The sequence below is a fragment of the Hylaeus anthracinus genome, unplaced genomic scaffold (genome assembly GCF_026225885.1).
Source record: "Hylaeus anthracinus isolate JK02 unplaced genomic scaffold, UHH_iyHylAnth1.0_haploid 12000, whole genome shotgun sequence".
NCBI classification, from domain to species: Eukaryota; Metazoa; Arthropoda; class Insecta; order Hymenoptera; family Colletidae; genus Hylaeus; species Hylaeus anthracinus.
The window spans coordinates 11152278-11171680 of NW_026534347.1; the positions used below are offsets into that span (position 1 = coordinate 11152278).

The 19403-nt window shown below is 34.9% G+C and overlaps 3 protein-coding genes and 1 long non-coding RNA gene across 5 annotated transcripts; 2 read left to right on the top strand and 2 right to left on the bottom strand.

The window, feature by feature from the left end:
* Nucleotides 1-1426: 1426 nt before the first annotated feature.
* Nucleotides 1427-11703, bottom strand: LOC128890519 (folliculin-interacting protein 1). 2 transcript variants are annotated; one of them, XM_054149084.1, is made up of 11 exons: nt 11187-11703; nt 9178-9382; nt 9012-9101; nt 8831-8910; nt 8666-8736; nt 6891-7010; nt 6612-6807; nt 6097-6429; nt 5949-6033; nt 3390-5165; nt 1427-2734 (listed from the first exon to the last, which is right to left on the bottom strand). In XM_054149084.1, the coding sequence occupies exons 1-11, from the start codon at nt 11285-11287 to the stop codon at nt 2522-2524; spliced, it is 3270 nt and encodes a 1089-aa protein (XP_054005059.1). In that variant the 5' UTR covers nt 11288-11703; the 3' UTR covers nt 1427-2521. The 2 variants fall into 2 exon arrangements, with proteins under 2 accessions (XP_054005059.1, XP_054005058.1); XM_054149083.1 differs by having other exon boundaries at nt 6582-6807; nt 11187-11695.
* Nucleotides 9341-10210, top strand: LOC128890521 (uncharacterized). Its single transcript, XR_008460636.1, has 3 exons — nt 9341-9395; nt 9465-9670; nt 9760-10210. It is a non-coding gene; the product is annotated as an uncharacterized LOC128890521 (long non-coding RNA).
* A 617-nt stretch (nt 11704-12320) lies between the features above and the next one.
* On the bottom strand, nt 12321-15997 carry LOC128890520 (dnaJ homolog subfamily B member 13-like). Its single transcript, XM_054149085.1, has 6 exons — nt 15681-15997; nt 14708-14929; nt 14489-14633; nt 14049-14226; nt 13098-13269; nt 12321-12770 (listed from the first exon to the last, which is right to left on the bottom strand). The coding sequence occupies exons 1-6, from the start codon at nt 15779-15781 to the stop codon at nt 12476-12478; spliced, it is 1113 nt and encodes a 370-aa protein (XP_054005060.1). The 5' UTR covers nt 15782-15997; the 3' UTR covers nt 12321-12475.
* Nucleotides 15998-16259: 262 nt separating this feature from the next.
* On the top strand, nt 16260-17086 carry LOC128890393 (uncharacterized). The gene is made up of 2 exons (XM_054148831.1): nt 16260-16299; nt 16362-17086. Exons 1-2 carry the CDS (start codon nt 16260-16262, stop codon nt 17084-17086), a joined length of 765 nt encoding a protein of 254 aa, XP_054004806.1.
* Nucleotides 17087-19403: the final 2317 nt, after the last annotated feature.

A 19403-nucleotide genomic window follows, 5' to 3' on the forward strand; every position in this document is an offset into this window, starting at 1 on the left:
GGGAGATACGCGAAACGGACGGAGGAAATTCCAAGGGTTCTCACCTCCGGTGGTTGGTCCTGTCGCGGACGAAAACGTGCTCTGAAGCACGCTCACGAACGCGCGCGCGCGCGCACACACACACACACACACACGATCTGCGCTCTCACACACTCGCACCACAAAGGGAAACCTCAACTCGTGGGCCTTACCTGGAATTCTGTTGGCCTCGGTCCAAGATTTTTGGGGGACGGCGTGGAGGCACACCAACCACACACTCGCGGAAAAGGGGATAGCGCTTGCTCACACGTGTTCCGCTTCGCGGCTTAACCGTTAATCAACCAGTCCAAATTTTCTGGCGCTCAGAGGAGAGGAAGAGAGGGAAAAAGGGGGTCCCTACCCCTAAATGGACCGCGGGTCACTCATCCCTCCACACGTAATCTCGCGGACCATGTCTGCGGCGCACAGTGGGACAAAACGGCTCTCGGCGATCAAAAATCCGTAACTTTGGTTCTCTTGAAAATATTTTAATGAAATTTTAGAAACTTATTTCCTGTACTATGATACTTAAATTGTATTAGTATAAATCAATTTGAGTTACAGGGTGTCCAAATATTCACGTATAAAGTGTAACGCGTTCAATATCTTTCACTTGTTTGACATATTTATTGTTATTTAACCAAAATTCGACTCAAACCTGTTATTAACTATGAGAGAAACGTATTTAGTAATTTAAAAATGACAAGATGTACGTAATAATCATAGAAGTAAGCGTACAAACGTACATACTATTTTCTGTTCGAGTCCTACTTAGTACAATCGCCAATTTCTTGAAAAGGGGCACGAAGGGGCACCTGATCTTTGCAGAATCTGATAGAGGATGGTTCACCCTTTCCTGTGATAGCAATTAAACTTTGGACAAGTGCGGTCAATTTTTTATAACCATGCGTAAAGTTACAATTTTACTTAAATGTACTTCTCCAAGTAAACCCTATTATTTAAAAAGTTGTTAACATTTTGACTTACTTTATGCATTGAATACTATCTATACAAATCTAGTACACATTATAATTCATTTGAATATCGTCTTTCTGAGCAAAGTTTTTTAGAATCGTATATTGAAGTTAGGAATAATATCGTAAGCGTTTTGCTTGGACGAATTTCAACTGCCTTTGAATGCGCACCACAGCAAAACGGAAGCAAATATCAAACAACGGATTGCACTACATTAAACAGCAATTTATCATCTATCGATGTACATAAACAGTTTTTCCATTTTTCTAATTCACGAAAATCGATTTTTGATCGTCGAAAGCCGTTTCGTCCCACCTCTGCGGCGTGTTCGGCGAGGAGGGAGCGAGGACCTTCCAGGGTCAGGGTGCCTTCATGACGGGCAGAAAAGGTCTGCCCCGTCACAGTTGAAAGGTGATGATAAAACACGATAAAGTAGAAAAATTAATTTAAATTTTATTATCCTCTCCTATGAAGTGCATAGAGCAAAATTCTTACATGTCGTGTAAAAAAAAAACAATTATAGATACTATATGTTAAATTAGATTTACAATTTTTAACATATGACTTTGTAATTACAATCTACAATGGACTAAGTAGCGGATTTTTATACATTAAAAACCGTTTTGTCTTCACTTTAACAAGTTAAACCATCATTAATTTTTGGAAGGATTTTAAAAATTTCAGGTCATCGAAGGAAAATATGTCGTTAAGTCTATATAAATACTCTAAAATTACATAATATCATAAAATATATACATAAATTCTACCATATAAATGCAAATTTAACACTTGTGTATTCTTTAATATATTCAATTTTATAAACCGTACAAATTGATTGGACTTGTTAAATCGAGGGAAAAAATCTTTTAGCACTTTTACGTCTACACGTTTCGCGCAATTGACTATCACTGCTCTCGACAGCTCTGCCATACGTGTTATATTGCTTGTTACCGTATAGTAAAAAATACAAATTATTACATCTTTTGATTCGATCACCTGCTTTTATATAAAATAAGATATATGTACATAAATATGATTTAAAAAAGACTCGTTACTTCAAAAACATATTTAAATACTATATTTAATATTATATTTAATACTGTATTTTATGGTGTAAAGTATTTCTTTTTACTAATCTCTTTACAAACACGAAACATTTTTATATTTCCATTCAATTCTGTACATATTTAGTATTTCCTTTTTAAATAATAGCATTCGTAACAGTTCCCTAAATGTAACGCAACTTCGCATGATTTATACATCAAATGTGTCATTTTTCTCATTATATGTGTATAAAATACATAATATATTCTTCTTTTAAGTTTGCGTTAGAGAAGTCAGAACCAATGTTGCGAAATTGTGTGAAACATTTATAAAGATTTATCTATTAGAATATTTGAGCTATTAAAACAATCTACAATCATACCTATGCACGAGTAATGATACAGCTTACGCAACTTTCGTTCTATCAGACAAAACGGATTTTGTGTCAAAGGGTAAAGAACATGGTATAAATAATACAATGTACTTAAGTAAGCGTCAGACCAAATCTTTGCGCTACCTCTGGCGAGTGTGAACTTGCAACGGCAAGTAAAAGCGGTATATCTGCTGCATCGAGGTCAAGTGCGTTTATGAGATTTGCAACGCTGGCGTCACACAACTCCGTCGCCATCAGCATTTCGGCCAATGCTTCACTCTTCAGCCACATTTCTCTTAGTTTTGCTTCAAGGATACCTACACACTGTCATAAAAACTGTTTAAAATAATACGGGGATTTGTACATTAAAGTATTAGTATTAAGAAGGCAAAAAAGTTCTGAGTTGTTAGTACTTTCCAGCTTTATAAATGTTTCATACAACCGAAACGATTATTACATTTTATTTTATTTTACAAATCTTTTACGGTTGTAAATCGTTGGCAATCGACTGTTTAAAATATTATGCAATTTACCATTTGGTAATGATTACGTCGCCTTCATTCTAATTTCACAAAAACAAAGTTGATCAAATTTTATTTTGAATAACAAGTAACCATTTTATTCGACGAAAAATTATTCGGTATTTACGAAGAAATAGCATTTTACATTTTTCTTAGGCATTATTCGAATTAATTTTACTTCGATAAAACTTTGTTCGTTATTCGAAAAGCTTCAATAATGAATCAATGACGCTGTCAATTGGTATTCCTTTATAAAATGTTATCCAGCGGTAAGAGCATTTCTACGCTTATTTCCTAGCATGACAGACTACCTGACTACGATGCCAATTCATTCGTTATTCAAGACTAAGTTCATTTTATTGGAATAACGGTCAACTGAGATATCAAATTTCACAAGCCAAAAGTATTTTGTCAGTCCGATTGCTAAGGTTAAGTAATAAAGCTAAATAGTTTCTTACATGTGACGCTGAATGGTATTTTCGCCATAAATAAACAAAGCTTTCCAGCATGTTGGCAACGAGTCGAGACATTCCCACTGGTAAAAGTGCAGCATGCGAAGGTGTATTGTTGGATATGATTCCAACGTGCCACGTATCTAAATCTGCTAAAATACAAAGCGATTCGGCAATTGGTTGATCAACAGTCGGATAACGCACACTGGCTAGACATTCTTCGCGTATGCTATACCACCAATCTCTCTCAATTTCGACTTCGCAGTTATCTTTAATATCCTCTTGTCTGATTTTCTTTTTTCGTTTTCTCTTCTTTTTTGGCAAGCCTTGTAAAACTAACCCCCATGTATAACCAGTTTCAGTGTTATTTGTTCCATGTGGCTCTTCACTTTTTATCACGTTTTGCAAAAGTGTTTTTGTAAATCCTGTATTCTGTTGCGAATTAGTCTTCTCCATCTTTTTCGATCGTGGCATAGGCAATTCTACAACGCTACTGGCTTCCATCAAAGCTTCTAAGCTATTCGATCTCGATAATCCAACGTTTCCATCACCAACAGTACTACCACAAGTACGCAATACTTCGGTTGCATTAGTTGGTGTTTCTAGTACTTGTTTGTTACTGTCGTAATTTTGAGGAGGTATGTAACCTTGACCATTGCACCTTTGGCAAAATCCTAAGGATTTTGTTGCCATGCTTGAAGGTGTACCTGGTGGTGACTGTATACTCTTAGAGGATTCTGGAAAATTTCTTTGAATAATCTTTCTCAACACACCCTCTGGCAATTGCGCGGATGTACTCGGTACCCTTGTAAACATATAAGAACATTGACAATTATGTTCCAGCCGTGGTCGTGGTAGCGGCTTTGTAGATTTTTCTTCATCGCCGAGCATGAAGAAAACATGAGAATTTTTGGTTTCGCTAGCCATACTCTGACCAGTTTCAAAATCTGGTCTACTGGAATATAATTTCAGCACATCGGTCGATGTGCTGTTGTATCCCTCAAATGTAGTCGTCTTACAATTCATGAACGTCTCTTCTGTTTCATCATCCTCTAATTTTTTCTCAAAATTCCGCAATGAAAATTCAGAATAATGTTGCGTATCAGTCTTGGTCGCATCAGTATTTGGCGATGCAATGTCACTGACTATTATTTTTACTTTACTGGATGCACAGATCTTCTCGTCATTGGTTGTTTTTTCATTCTCGTCATCCATGCATGGAAATTCTTTTGAAATTACTTTCACATCCCTATTGGATGCTAATGGTTTTAGCATGAACGTATCAAGATTTGAATTCATCGTGGTATTACGCTTGAGAGGGCTGGCGGATCCTTCTGCTCTGAATCCATCGACGGGGTACTCAGAGTAAGAGCGCTGCAGAAAAGCAGTACCACTTTCTGCATCGTATAGACGCTCTTGTGCAGGAATTTGTTTACGAATAGGCGTTCGCGAAGCTCGTCGAGACGTTTGGCTGTCTCGATCGTTATAAGTTACTTTCGTATTGAATAAATGTGGACGTTTTATTCGCGCTTGTTCCAAGAGACTTGCAGCTTCGCGAATGTCTTCTTCGGTAACGCAACAATATTCATAACGTTTCCGTACAATTCCACTACGAATGAAGTACGATAAGAAAGATAAAACAGAGTTAATTAGATCGACTTTCTGAGGATCTCCTGCAACGACAGTTTGCGCTACTCTGATAGGGTTACCTAATGCGCCATACAAGTCCCCTAATTGAGCCCATAGAGGATTACAGGGATACCAGGAACCTAATTTTTCCATCTGAAATTAATATCATATCAATGTATGGTGTGTTTTCTTCAAATTAAGTACGCTATAACGTAAATCGGTGGTTTAATATCAGAAGGGTATAACTATAAAAATTCAAGTTTGAGAAATTGCCAAAAGAATGTGCACATGTGATACAATATTTCTGTCGCTGAAGTTATCTTGTTGGAATGAGGATCTGGCAGGGCGAAATAATAACATATAATTTCAAATCAGAAACGAATAAATCAGTTATATTTGTAGGTTAGAATAAAATAAACGTAAAGAAAGGACACGCGGGAACGTGTTTACTTTACGACGATTCAATTGGATTAATAGATACGAATCGAATCGACGCGACGCGATGCAACCATAGATACGAGTCGATGATAACCAAGCGTAACCAAACGTCGCGGTAGAAACACGAGACACGAGTCCAATAACGAATCCCGGTTAGCAACGGAATACAGGACCTTAACAAATAGTATAGGGTATAGCGGATCCTGAGTTCTGACGATGACAATATCGTATCTCCAACATATCTTAAATTGTAATGTTCATTTTTCATTTTTCCTCTGTTTATTCAAACCGATACTACGCTACCCATACACCCAACGGAATATCTTGTGCTAAATAGTGACTATTGCACATTTAGCATAGAATCGTTTAGTCTGAAGAAAAAAATAAGTATTATTTTTAATTACCATATAATTAAACCCTTATGACATTAAATCATCGACATGTTACAGAGGAGTGTTCGTGTTGATGAAAATATATAGCCAAAAAATGTATAATTACCAATTGTCGATCATGAACAGGCAGTGTAGTATATATCCAGCCAAGGTGATATGTTAAAACAGCAGTTACAACGGTACTCAGAAAACTAAAATACACAAGGGTTAGAACTGTTTAATTCGGATTAATAATATAATAATTGCATACTTACAAGTTGGTTGATTTCGTGTCGATGTTTTCGAGTAATTGACTCATTTGTTGCAAGCTGTAATGCAATGTACTCATTTTGTGTTCTATCCTTACTGAATTAAGTAGTACGTCATGCCACAGTAAAGGTGCCCGCATATTCAATCTCGTATTAACATTTGTAAGTAAACGTAATAAGGATACAACGAATAGGGAGGAAGATTTGTAGAGCCGTTCGGAAAGCTGCATTCCTTTGTTCTGAGCATGAACGTTACCAGCATCGATGCAAAAATACCGTAAACGGTCTAACATTCCTTCCAAAAGAGCCATATGCTCTAAAAGACAAGCCTCTATCCTTCTGTAATCCAAGATATGCAACAATTATGATTTCCCATTTCGAATACATTTATCCTTTTATATAATATTATGGTGAACACAATCAAAAAGGAACACTAAAAAAGTAATTATTGAACCATTCGTTGACAAATAGTTAATTAAATAAGATCAAACCTTTCGTGACCTTTCGCCAGTCGTACTAACATCGTTAACCCGAGTCTTGTTTTATGACGCTTCACGTGACTATTATCGTTCCCATTTTCGCTCCAGTATTGCAGTCCAAAAGCATCATCGGAATCCGACCTTGCAAGAGAAGTAGAAAGTACTCGTAGCCACCGTCGGCGTAAGCTGGAAAGGCTCCCTATACCTGACGATCCATTACTCTCTAATGATTGAGAACCTGAATTATCATACAAACATTACATTCCGAACAGCAAAAATATCAGTCGGCAATAAATCATCTCTATCTCGGTGTCAACTTACTGCCCATCGGTAGTGGTATATCTATGTCCCATCCACTGCCGTTACTAGAGCAAGTCGAGTTTTTCCTTGGACCAACGTTTAATTCAGATCCTGACAAATTCCCAGAACTTGGCTGAGACACTAGAAGGAAATGGCCTATTTTTAGAGGAAAGTAAAACTGTAACAGTAATGCTTTTCTAAAATATATCATTTGTCCTCGTACACAATAGAAGATTCTAGCGTACTGAACGAAAGTATTATAATACAGGCTATTATAATACTTACGTATGGTAGCTATGCTTTTATGATTTAGGTGGAAGTTCCAGTTGGGGTGCAGATTGCGGGGTACTCTCCGATCGGGATGATTCTTTTATCATAGATAATTCTTGACCTGGCGATTACAATGGTGATCATCTTAACCCTTAACTTCCCTCTCCTCTCCCCCAGGGGTCAAACATTAAATGGTTCAAAAAGTGATTTTGATATATGTTTACTTTAGGGAAGGTGTCCCCTAATCAGAGGTCACCCTTTGAATGATCTTTATTCGTACAAAAAAAATGGGGGTCCGGGGCTTGCCCCGATCGGGGGTTTGTAGGGGAAACACCCAACTATGCGTACCGCAGTGCATCTCACAGGTGAGTACATGGTTACTCTGAGGGATGTACTGCTCTCAGAAGGATCGAGGGGGCACAGATGAGCAGGGTATCTGTGAAGCGCATCTCTCCAGCATGCGTATAGTTTTTGAGACGTATGCCTTGAAAAAAAAAAAGGGTTAAGGCTAGAGTTAGGTTCGGGTTAGGTTCAGAGCGATTTTCTTTATACCGGCCGCTGTGAGGCTTTCGTACCAGTTCAGTTTTTGGCCCATGGAAAGAGGGGGTGGGAGTTAAGGATTAAGATGACCAGCATTGTAGTCGCCAGGTCAAGGAGTATCTATGATAAAAAAATCAGCCCGATCGGAGGGTACCTCATTTTCTGCACCTTAACCGAAGTTCTATGGACATTTTATTCAGTTTCTTTGAATAAAGCAATATGTATATTCTTCTTTTATTTACCGCTTAACGAAAGCTTGATGCGAAGGGAATACAGTTACCTACAGTTCAAGGTGATCCAGGGTCATTAAATGTCAGCAAAGAAAAAACTGTCTGTTTCAAGAAACTAGAAGTTAGAACACTGTAGAGATCGTTAGTAAGTAAGGACCCACTAGAGTACTAGAGTCGTGTCCGACAAAGAGACCGCTTTGCGACTAGTACACCGTCAACTGAACCTTTGACAATCACAAAGTCTCCAGAGATAAACTAAAAAGTCATTTCATTTGTGAATATTAAATATTCTCAACTACCGATTAAAAACTGACAAGTGATATTGGCGTTTACAGTTATGGTGATAAGTTTATAGTTGTAGTATATCAATATATCACGTAGGTACATAATTATTTGTTGACCATTGCCATTCATATTTTACAAAGATGAGAGAGTGGATACCAATAAAGCAATTGTTAGCCACATTAGCAGCGTTAATTATGTGCATTTTGCGACTGTATTATGGAATATTAATCTTGCTTAACTGTTTTGCCACAAAGTGCATATATTGTATACATATACGTTCTTTAAAAGTATACATATGTATAGTTAAATTGCGAAGGATGTATACACGTTGTTTGAAAGTGGGTGGTCTTTTTTTTTTTTAAAATATTATCGAGAGTCTCACTGTACCTGTAAAATCGTAATTCGGTTCTGCCTACTGTAATTATACCTACTATTCTAAAACTAAATAAATATACTAGACTATTTGCTTACAAAGAGTTCGCATGCTGGAATTGGAATCGAGGTTCACGGAACGACCTAATCCTTCATCCGACACTCTCTCGCTGGAACATATTGGGTAATAAGTCAAATATCATATCAACAAATCAATCACAACGTAAAATCGATAACCGTCTTATTATAAATAGTTCAACTTACCTCTGTTTACATGCGTTATGCTCTGTAGCAGGGAAAACTTTAGTGCACATGATACAGGGCGGTGAATTCATCGAATGTATCTAGAAAAAAAAATATGAGTAGAATTGAAAATTGGATTTTTTTTAATTTAATATTCAGACATCGATGATAATATTATATATCGAGTTTTATCGAATTTCACCTTGAATGAGGATCCTCTATACGTCATTGCCACGGTACCGAACACCATTTCGCTCAGTAAACTCACGTCATCTTCGGCCGTTCTTTCCCGCTAAAAAATGATTAATTAACTTTCTCATTAAGTGTGTAAATTAAAAATATTTTTAAGTGATTTAGCGATTTATTACCTCGAAACTACGACTGCTTGCGAAGTTTATAGAATCGCCATTTGTCGGCCCAGTATTATTTTTCAGATCCAACGCGGCTGTGTTATTTTTGTGCCACCGTTTTTCCAGCGTGAGAGAATCAAATAGAAGCTTTCTTCCACGCCATTCACATTCACGGAACAACAAGATTCGAACTTGACCTGTTCCGAGACACAAGGCGGAGTTCCTACGAAAATCAAGTATGATATAACATTATAACGCAACAACATAAATAAATAAATAAATAAATGCATGAATAAACATACTAGATTAAAATACACCATTTACGGACACCGTTATTAACAATCTTTTACGTTATCTAATAACGTAATTTATTAGATAAATTAATTACACGCCATGTATAATTAAATATTAACAAGCAACCAACAGGAACTACGTGATTAAAAATTTTGCACCAATTGTATGTTGTGAATCTCTTGTTCCATCAAAAAGGAAAATTGTTCATCCGATTTTTGTAAGCATAAGTTTTTTTCGTAAAACTATGCCATAGTAAACATTTTCGAAAAACATCGTTTCGTTTATGTACATGTATTCAAGTTACAGATCTAACGGAACTATTGGTAATTCCTGAATTGCAAATGCGTGAAAGAGGGACTTGGGGAAGGGAGAACTGGAACCCGTGAACCGTGAAAAGGCACAACTTCGACCCATGACCTGTCGAATGATATCTAACTTGTCTATTTTAAAGGATGTGTTCAAGACAACATATAACACAACATTTTCTCAGATATGTCGATTTAAATGAAATTTATTCATAAATACATTTGGCATACGCTCCATGTATAGTTTAAAGTTTCTTTCATACATATATTGTTCTATACTTTCTCCTTTGTATTATTATTTATTATTAACATTTCTATACTAGCTCGCGTACATGGAAAATAAAAAAAAATATTTCGTGGGTATCAAATGTGAGAATTTCTTAATGTTTAGAACCTACATAAAAATTGTTATTATAAAAACTAACATGATAATAATGTGTAATAAAAATATTCCTTCCATTTGATATGTAGTATTACAAAGTACTACATAAAAATTGTTATTATAAAAACTAACATGATAATAATGTGTAATAAAAATATTCCTTCCATTTGATATGTAGTATTACAAAGTGATGTTTAATATTGGCGGATGCAACATTACTATTTTCTATGTTTTTGTCGAGTAAACATATACAAACAATGTCTCGATTTCCTAGTATTTTATTGTATTGTATTCTATAGTCCTTGTAATATTCTAATATTATATTATAACAACATATCTGTTCATCCTGATGCAAGATTTTAATTTATAATAGATGCAGATTTAAAAATATTACAACAATCCTGCATACTTTTTACAAAAGATTAAATTATACAGTGTATGTAAACATAGATACGATCCATTACATAGTTCATACAGTATTTGTGAACGATATCGTGTAAGTCTTCTTTTCATAAATATAAGTATTTATAACGGTATATTTATGATTGAGAAGAGGATCGCGATGTATTTGTGTACCACGTAACAAGATCAATTTTCGTTTAGAAAATTATCTAAGCAATAGTGTATATTTGTAACAGTCGTAGTCGTTTGGAAAGTTTCAACGTAGAGGTCAATTTCACGGCTCGATGCAGAAGCCAAGTCACGAGTGTGTTACTAACGACGAGCGATTATGACTCCCGCCAACGGGGATAGAGAAATGAGCATACACGAAATAGGTTAAGGTTCTTAGAAACATTATTTCCGTTAAATTTTGCAATTCGAATAGTTCCATTTTCGAATATGAATAAAAGAAAATCCAATTTTGAAACTCAAATCTTTAAAGTAAACATCGGAACGATATTGGATTACCGATGATCGATTAACGATAGATATCGATTCAGTGTATGAGATTGATAATGCTAGGTACACACACACAACCGATGAAAAATAGAATGGTGAGAATGAATAAGGTAATTGCAAACAATCGAAAAAGAACAGTTTCTTACCTATCATCTTCTTGTGCTCCGACATTTGACGCTACGAAGGTTTGTACGTTACTCTTGAAACTCCTCCTCGAAGGAAATAGTTTATCGAGCAAAGGCATCATAAACTAACGACCACTTATAGTTACCGCATTGCTCGCTAACTTTGTTTCGTTTTCGGTCTATCATGTCACAAGGAACTGCACCATACATGTTCGCGAGTATCAGTCAACTGTAAATAAAGTCACGTGCGGAGGAGTCATATGATTGCCCGAGATTATCGTTTTTCATTCCGCCAACATCGAATGATATCTTTATCCACTCTTCTCTCCTCTGTTCTACGCGATTCGTTTCACTTCTCGGGGAACAGGAGGCGGCTTCGATAGAATGTTGTGGAAAATTTCAGAAGAAATGACAAGTATTAAAGAGAAAAAAATTCATTCGCTCGATCGAGATCAAGACGAATTGTCAGCGATGGTTAGCGGTGCACGAACTGTTTTACCTTAAAACAAATTGTAGATCGCTCCGCAAGAGTGCAGCACATGCTACTTGAACCATAAGTTTTAAAATGCAAGTATTCAAAATAATAATAAAGTAAAAAAATTACGCCAAGTACATGAAAAAGTGGAGGACTCAAGGAGTTATCATAGAAAAATAAAAGATCCCCATAAAAAAGTACAAGAAAGTAGAAAAAGATGTGAAATCAAAATGAGCTGCCAGTACATGAAAGTCCTTTCCAATAAAGTGCAAAGGCGACACTGTGTAACACAATGTAAAATTCGGTGGTTTCCAACTATGCGCAGCTAAAATGCTGTGTTCAACAGGGTGGAGGTTCAGATCCTAATGACAATTCATGTAAAGTGACTGCTCCACACTTTATTCAAAATAATAATATTATTATAACAGGAGTCACGACTTTTGTGTTTCTCATGGAGTGTATAAGTAATTGTTTGATTTCCTTACTTTTTCTATCGTGCCGCCTGCATAAGCATAACTACTGTTTGCATCATTTGACGCATTTATTTGCTCGATAATCTTACCTTTGATTACTTACACGAAGCACTGTGGATTCTGTTTAATTGTTCTCAAAAATTATTAAATGAAACACAAAGGATAAAAGGTGTTGATAATAATACAATTAAATTTATTTTACAAATGCAATAACTTGTACTGATGTATCGTATCGGTTACAACGTTTTGTAACTTATCAAATAAAAAATATAGAAAATATGATTTGGTGTCAAATTCTTTATAATATATATACTCATATTTTGTTGTTTTTTGTCAAGTTTTAAACGATTAAATCATCAAAATTAGGAGTCACATATGAATTCTAATTGCTTTGCTTCGTGGTCGTTGGGGTTCCGACGTACCGTAACATCAAAATCTACGTTTTTACGCATTTTATTTGCCAGTATGAAACGATGAACGTATTCCGCATCACTTGTATCATGCGAGAGATCAAATGCTTGTTTAATTTGGTTTTTATTCGATACAGGTAAGTACACCGGAAACTCGATGTTAAACATTATGATGAGACTTCCTCTTTTTTTTGGAGTTTCTGGTAGCGGTAGCCCTTCAGAAAGTACGTGCTTCCGGTAATCCGGTCTATAGTTATTAAAATAAAAAGATATTATCCATTGTTATTATCGAATTATTACATTAATATTATACATTTTATTAACATATTATTAAATCAATTTGTCAAAAGGTAGTCTTGAATTTAATGATGTGGATTAAAGTTTCATTTTTTTTCTTTTTAGCGAGACCATTAAATTTTATTTTGTTTTATATCCCATGAAAGAATAATGCGCTACTGACTTTTGTTGATCGCTATTCGAAAGATGAATAGTTGGATGTTTGTCTAATAGATGAAAAAAAAACAAATGGAAAGGATGCATTGCGAGCTTGTTGCGATGTAACAAGACAACATACGTGATGACAGACGTTATTGGTATTCGCAGAGTTCTGTCGTCCAAGGTGTTGACAGTGACTACTGTTCCGGTCAGTGCCTCTCGCAGAAAGATATCGATCACCATGTGTAAGTTAGAGCCCTCTCTTTGGAAGGTCTCGTGTGGGCGGTCCTCCGTGATGAAGATTACATCCGCTACGCTGACATGCTTCAGACTGAATAAAGACATTACGCGAACCGCAACGGTTAACCCATTTCTGCCCGTTACGATTTCAGATGCACGATATTTGAGCGGAAATAGGTCATGATTACGATTAATCTAGTTGTATCCCTGACTACATCGCATTTTTCGACGATCATTTTTACTTTCTAATCGCATTTTGGCTACTAAACTATGTAATAATGTAATATGTCGGATGTTTCATTTAAAGTGTAATACTTTGATAGTTTAATATCCTCATGAGGGAATGAAGACATCGAAAAAATGTTTTTTATAAAAGGTTTTTGGTCAAAAAAAGACAAAAATCAATTTGTTTATTAAATCTCTCCCACCACTCGACGTACAACATAATTATTTACTTCATATAATTTCTTCCTTTGTACTTAATAACTTTTGTAAAAACACTTTTTTGATAACTTCATTTCCCCGTGAGACATTAAACCATTCCTCTTTAAACGGAACACCCTGGATGTATGTATATGTATACATATAGTTTAATTACTTTGTTACACTCTATTTGCGTAATTTATGTTTTTCATTTCACATAAAATTGAGGAAATGCTATGTATTATCCTACATGGACGATCGTCTGCAGTCAATCGATATGAAAACCAGGTACTTTCAAATATTCTATACACGTAAATCACAAACAATTGGACAGAAATGCTTCGTAATTAATCGATAAATTGTAAATATTAGTAAACGTTTCAATTCGATTCTATTTTGCATTTTGAAAAATAGTACAAAAATTTACCGGGAATCTTTGTAGGTCCCTGGTCGCCTTCGTTCGGGAAAATGATTCTCGTTCCTGCTGGAATACCTGGTTTAATAGGTATTGTCAGGATCTTTTCTTTCGTTACTGTTCTACATTTATCGTCCTCTACTAAAACCAATCTTTGTATTTTCATTTTCTTAATTCCACCATGAAAGATCTACAATAATAACATCGATAGAAGAACATGTAAAGGTGACAGAATGTATCAGGCATGTCATAATCTTAATATATGACAAATATTGCAAGAATAAATGTAGAACTACAACTTATGAATAAATATTTATACAACAGTCTCTGTTACAAACTCTTAAAGTTGCGTTATACATATGAGTTGATGTACATATACTCACTTATATAATTTGAAGGGTTCTGTTTACCCAAAGAGAAGAATATAAATAAGTAAATAAAAACATTGATACCTCTGATAAGGTTAAGTACAAGGTTTTTATCAATGGCTCCTCCTTGCGTTTTAATCCCTGTCCCTCAGGAAATTCCAGCATAGATGAAGGCTGCGATAGTATATGGAGTAAATCGGCATAAGGAGTTTCGGTTCCAAAGAATTCCCTAAAGAGGTGCCAAAAGATAAAATTGAGCTGAATTCGAATTTTCTTAGTAAATACATACATGAAATAGTATACCTGTATGTTTTCATCGGTTCTCCATGGTAAATATATGGTTGAATGTATCCATGCATGCCAGGCACACCATTTTTAAGACCTTTTTCACCATATTGATCGTATATGGTCCTTCTAACAGGATCCGAAAGCACATCGTATGCCTCAGTTATTAAAGCAAAAATAGTTTTAAAACTTTCATCCTTTGTTCTTTTAGGATTGTATCGTATTGCCAATCTGCGAAATCTGAAACCAATGAAGACAAAATAAAAAATACAATTCAATTGTTAAATTTATGATTGATCCAGAAATTGTTGATATTCTTATCTAGATAAACAAATTTTAAATAACAAATAGAAAATAAGATAAGACAAATAAAAATTGTGTTTAATGTAGCATTTCATGTATGCATTCTTTTTAACAAGAATGATATTGCATGTGCATATACATATGAAAATTAAAATTGTTATTAGAAATAAGGAATAAATATATGAGCATAACCAGATTTCAGGCAAGAAAGGTATCTGAAATATTTGTATTTGTTTATTTATCACTATGATAGTTTAAGAAAGATAAAATGAAAACAGTTACGTAATGTACAATAATATTAAATAAATTGCTTATTTATTTATTAAAGTGATTATTTCAGCGTATCGATAAGGAATTCATTTTACTTTTGTATTTATGAACCCATTTATTCTAGGTTAATTTCAAAATTAAGTCTCTTGCTGTACCCTGCAATACTATAGATATTTCATTTGAGAAGAGAAAGAATATTTTATGCGAGAAAAAAAAAACAAGTTGAGTAAATATTAAATTAATTATAACATAAATATTATTACACATATAAATAGGTACATATGTACTTGATCAACTGATAACAAAATATGAAGGTTTGATCTGAAAAGATTGTAAATTGGTTGAACCAATAAAGTTGAAAAATTGCAAAACAGTAATGATATCTATGTACTTTGGAAAACGAAAATATTTCACTTACGCTGTTTTGATCTCCAAATCGGTGCAGTCCTTTTTCAATAATAATACGCCATAGTAATCTATACCACGTTTGTTACACAAACAATCGTCACTGCAAGACATGATTTCTTACTCTCCGATTGAAACCGTACGAAAATATTTGCTATTTATCGTAAGAACCGTTTTCTTTTTTTACGTAAACGGGAGAAGTGCGTAAGGGATAGTTGACGAAACATTTGCATCGACTTGGTCGGACTCGGCTATTCGACTGTCGTCTGTCTCTCGCAATATCCAGCAAATCGCAATAACGCATTCTGGGCTGAGGTCTGGTGGCTGGAGGATGGGGAATGGGGGCTGAGGCTGACGTCATGAAAGGAGGACTGTCAGAAAATAAAATAGGATGAGAACCAAAGCATCGTCTCGCGACGATTTTTCAATTGTTTTCAACAACCAACGCGAACCACTCGACAACGAAATAATATATCAACCTTCGTGTGTTAGCTTTCATAATTATTAAACATCTCATGTCCTGCAATTATTGTTAAAGACAGAACAATAATTTGGTAACTTGTTGGTCGATTATTCGGTAAGAAGGTTTACTATGGACGATTTTGGATTAATTTTAAACCTCGCGCAAAAAGGTGAGAACATAAGTAATAATTCTTTCGTGAATTTCGTCCATCGTGTTAGATATACTGTTACTGACGCGTTTGCAAAATTATTAAAGGTGTCTTATACGCAACAGTAACGAAATATTATTTTACTTTAGCTACTATCAAGACAGAAGTGGATCAGGAAAATTTGACCAGTTGCGAGATTCTTAATAACCACAGCGATGCTTCGGACCCAGATCGACTGACAGTTATAAAAAATACCTTTTCGTATAGTTTATCCGAAGAGACGTGCGACGATTGCAAGAAGAAAAAGAATGAGGAACCTAAGTTTAAAGTTGCTTTAAGGGTGACTAATGAGGATTTCGATTTGGAGAGCGATAAAGAGAACGGGCCAAGAAAGAAACTCCACGTGGAATCGAAAGAAATTCGCAGTAGCCGGGGTCGGGGTCGTGGTCGGGGTCGAGAGAAATGCGACGAAGAGGAGGAGGAAATTTTTGTGTTGCAGCAACTCGGTCGATCGCAGATACGTTCAGTAGGATTTCCAACTTTTCTATGCATCGACCGCCGAATTGACGATTCGAGTGGAGTTAAACGGAAAATCCCAAGACCGGCGAACGCATTTATGCTCTTCGCCAATGAATGGCGGAAGAAGCTTGCGTCTGAGAATCCACGAGAATCGAACAAGGACATCAGTGTTAGGCGAGTTTTTTTCTCGAGCTTGCATTTATTGATACCGCATTATCGAAAAACAATAAATAATGTATTTGATAAAGAATTCGCGATCTCAACTATTATCGATCGTAAAAATATGTAGTTTTCTCTAAGAGAACTTTAATCACCTTGAAATCTCAAGATATAACCTTGAGAAAAATTATACGCGCATCGCAATACAGGGTGATTTCGAAGAAACAGAACACCTAAATATCTCCGTTATATTTCGTTGTACAAAAAAACTTCTTAGGACAAAGTTACACTATTTGAAGGGCCACATGTAACGGTGTAAGGGAAACAATTTTCAAGGTCCTTTTTAAATAAAATTTCAAGGTCATCGATATTTTTTTAAATGGAATGATATATTTTCGTTAGCGTAATGTTGTAGCTGCCAAAATAACGAATTCATCCATGTACTACAATATGACCTACAAATGACCTTCAACCCAGAAAAATGAAATAAATAAAATTCAACGTGTAAGATTGATTTGCCTTATACCTGTTACGCACAATGTTCAAAATATTTTGAATATTCACATTAATATTAACTTGAGCTGCTATACATTCAAATGTATTGCGAACATAACATAATGATAGATTCGGTGTTGACAGGAAGACATTTATGATATACCTTTATCTATGTGTTTGTACACATTCGTGTTTACAACTGCTGATCAGTCTGAAGACGTTCTTGCTCTCTGATTTCTAATTCTAATGTTTCCTAAGATTTCCAATCTTACACGTTGAATTTTATTTATTCCAAATTCCTGGGTTGAAGGTCATTTGTAGGTCATATTGTAGTACATGGATGAATTCGTTATTTTGTCAGCTACAACATTACGCTAACGAAAATATATCATTCCATTTAAAAAAATATCGATGACCTTGAAATTTGTTTCCCTTACACCATTACATGTGGCCCTTCAAATAGTGTAACTTTGTCCTAAAAAGTTTTTTTGTACAACGAAATGTAACGGAGATATTTAGGTCTTCTGTTTCTTCGGAATCACCCTGTATTTGCCATTTTGAACAAAGCAATGTTTTTCTGTAATGTTTTCTCCTAACGCTATAAACGCGATATTTAAGGGGGTATCCTGAATTAGAAGATCTAAAAAAAGCTGTTTTTCGTGAATTTTTTTAGAATGGAAAAAAATAATTAATTCTATCGAACTTTTTATCCTATTCTCATACATATTTGAGTAGTCTATACAAATTTTGTCAAGAAGAAATATTCAAATTGAGTCCACTGAGACGTACATTTGTAGAGCACCTCACAATTAAAGGCTCCTATCGGCGGGAAAGATGCAGGTCGTAATTTTAATTTGACACAAAAAAACCAAAAGAAATTTTCATTATCATACATTTTTCTTCTATGTGAACTAAGAAAACATACAACTTTTTCATCAAGTTAAAGTGATTTTTTCCACCGAAAGAACTCGTTCTTTTTTTTCAAACTTGCTGTAATTTCACATTTCACCATATTTGCGGGTTTTTCTAGTTCACATAGAAGAAAAATGTATGAAAATGAAAATTCGTTTTGGTTTTTTTGTGTCAAACCAAAATTACGACCTGCATCTTTCCCGCCGATAGGAGGTTTTAATTGTGAGGTTGCCCAACGAATGTGCGTCGCAGTCGACTTAATTTGAATATTACTTATTGAAAAAATTTGTACAGACTACTCAAATATGTATGAAAATAGGATAAAAAGTTCGATAGAATTAATAATTTTTTCCCCCTTAAAAAATTCACGAAAAAACGCTTTTTTTAGACCTCCTAATTTAGGATACCCCCTTAAGATGGTCAAGTTAGGCTCAATATCTTTTACAAAAACGTTGGAAAGCAGGAAAATGAATTTATTTTTTGTTTCTTGTTTTTTTTTTTTTTTGTATTTTTACGGATATGAGAATGACAACAAGTAATAGAGCGTTCCCCAACAAAGGGGTTTAGGCGTTTGTTCACAGAAATAGTATGAAATAATTGAATCTTTTTATTTCACGAAATACATACGATTGTCAATTTAATACGAAAGACGATGTTGTTCAAGTGTCTACCACAACAACGCGGACGAGGTGCATTTTGTCATAAAAACACATAATTCTAAAGCCATTTTTGGAAATTCCGTTAGAAACGATCACAAATTTTTTGCACTTTTTTCTAATTACTATGTATGTTACTACATATACATATTACGACACTGATTTTTTTTACGAAATAATTTCGTTTTCCTGTTTTATAATGTTTTCGTATTTATATTAGACGTGTTACGATTTTTGTTTGCAGATTATTTATCATATGTGAAAATCCTATAAAATAGAAGATAACCTTCTGTTGATAATACAAAGAATATCTGTACAAAAAAGGATGGATGAAACTCGTTTATTAGCATAGTTTTGTCTAGTTTATTTCTGTATAGATTTCAT

Bases quoted from the DNA above. Each gene is read 5' to 3' on its own strand.
- LOC128890393 (XM_054148831.1), top strand. From the start codon at position 16,260: ATGGACGATTTTGGATTAATTTTAAACCTCGCGCAAAAAG. The intron at 16,300-16,361 runs GTGAGAACATAA...TATACTGTTACT, and splicing joins TTTAAACCTCGCGCAAAAAG to GACGCGTTTGCAAAATTATT.
- LOC128890520 (XM_054149085.1), bottom strand. From the start codon at position 15,781: ATGTCTTGCAGTGACGATTGTTTGTGTAACAAACGTGGTATAGATTAC. The intron at 13,270-14,048 runs GTAAATTTTTGT...ATGTCAGCGTAG, and splicing joins GGGACCTACAAAGATTCCCG to CGGATGTAATCTTCATCACG. The intron at 12,771-13,097 runs GTATGTTGTCTT...TAATAACTATAG, and splicing joins CCAATAACGTCTGTCATCAC to ACCGGATTACCGGAAGCACG.
- LOC128890519 (XM_054149083.1), bottom strand. From the start codon at position 11,287: ATGATGCCTTTGCTCGATAAACTATTTCCTTCGAGGAGGAGTTTCAAG. The intron at 8,911-9,011 runs GTGAAATTCGAT...TTTTTTTTCTAG, and splicing joins ATAGAGGATCCTCATTCAAG to ATACATTCGATGAATTCACC. The intron at 8,737-8,830 runs GTAAGTTGAACT...AATATGTTCCAG, and splicing joins CATAACGCATGTAAACAGAG to CGAGAGAGTGTCGGATGAAG.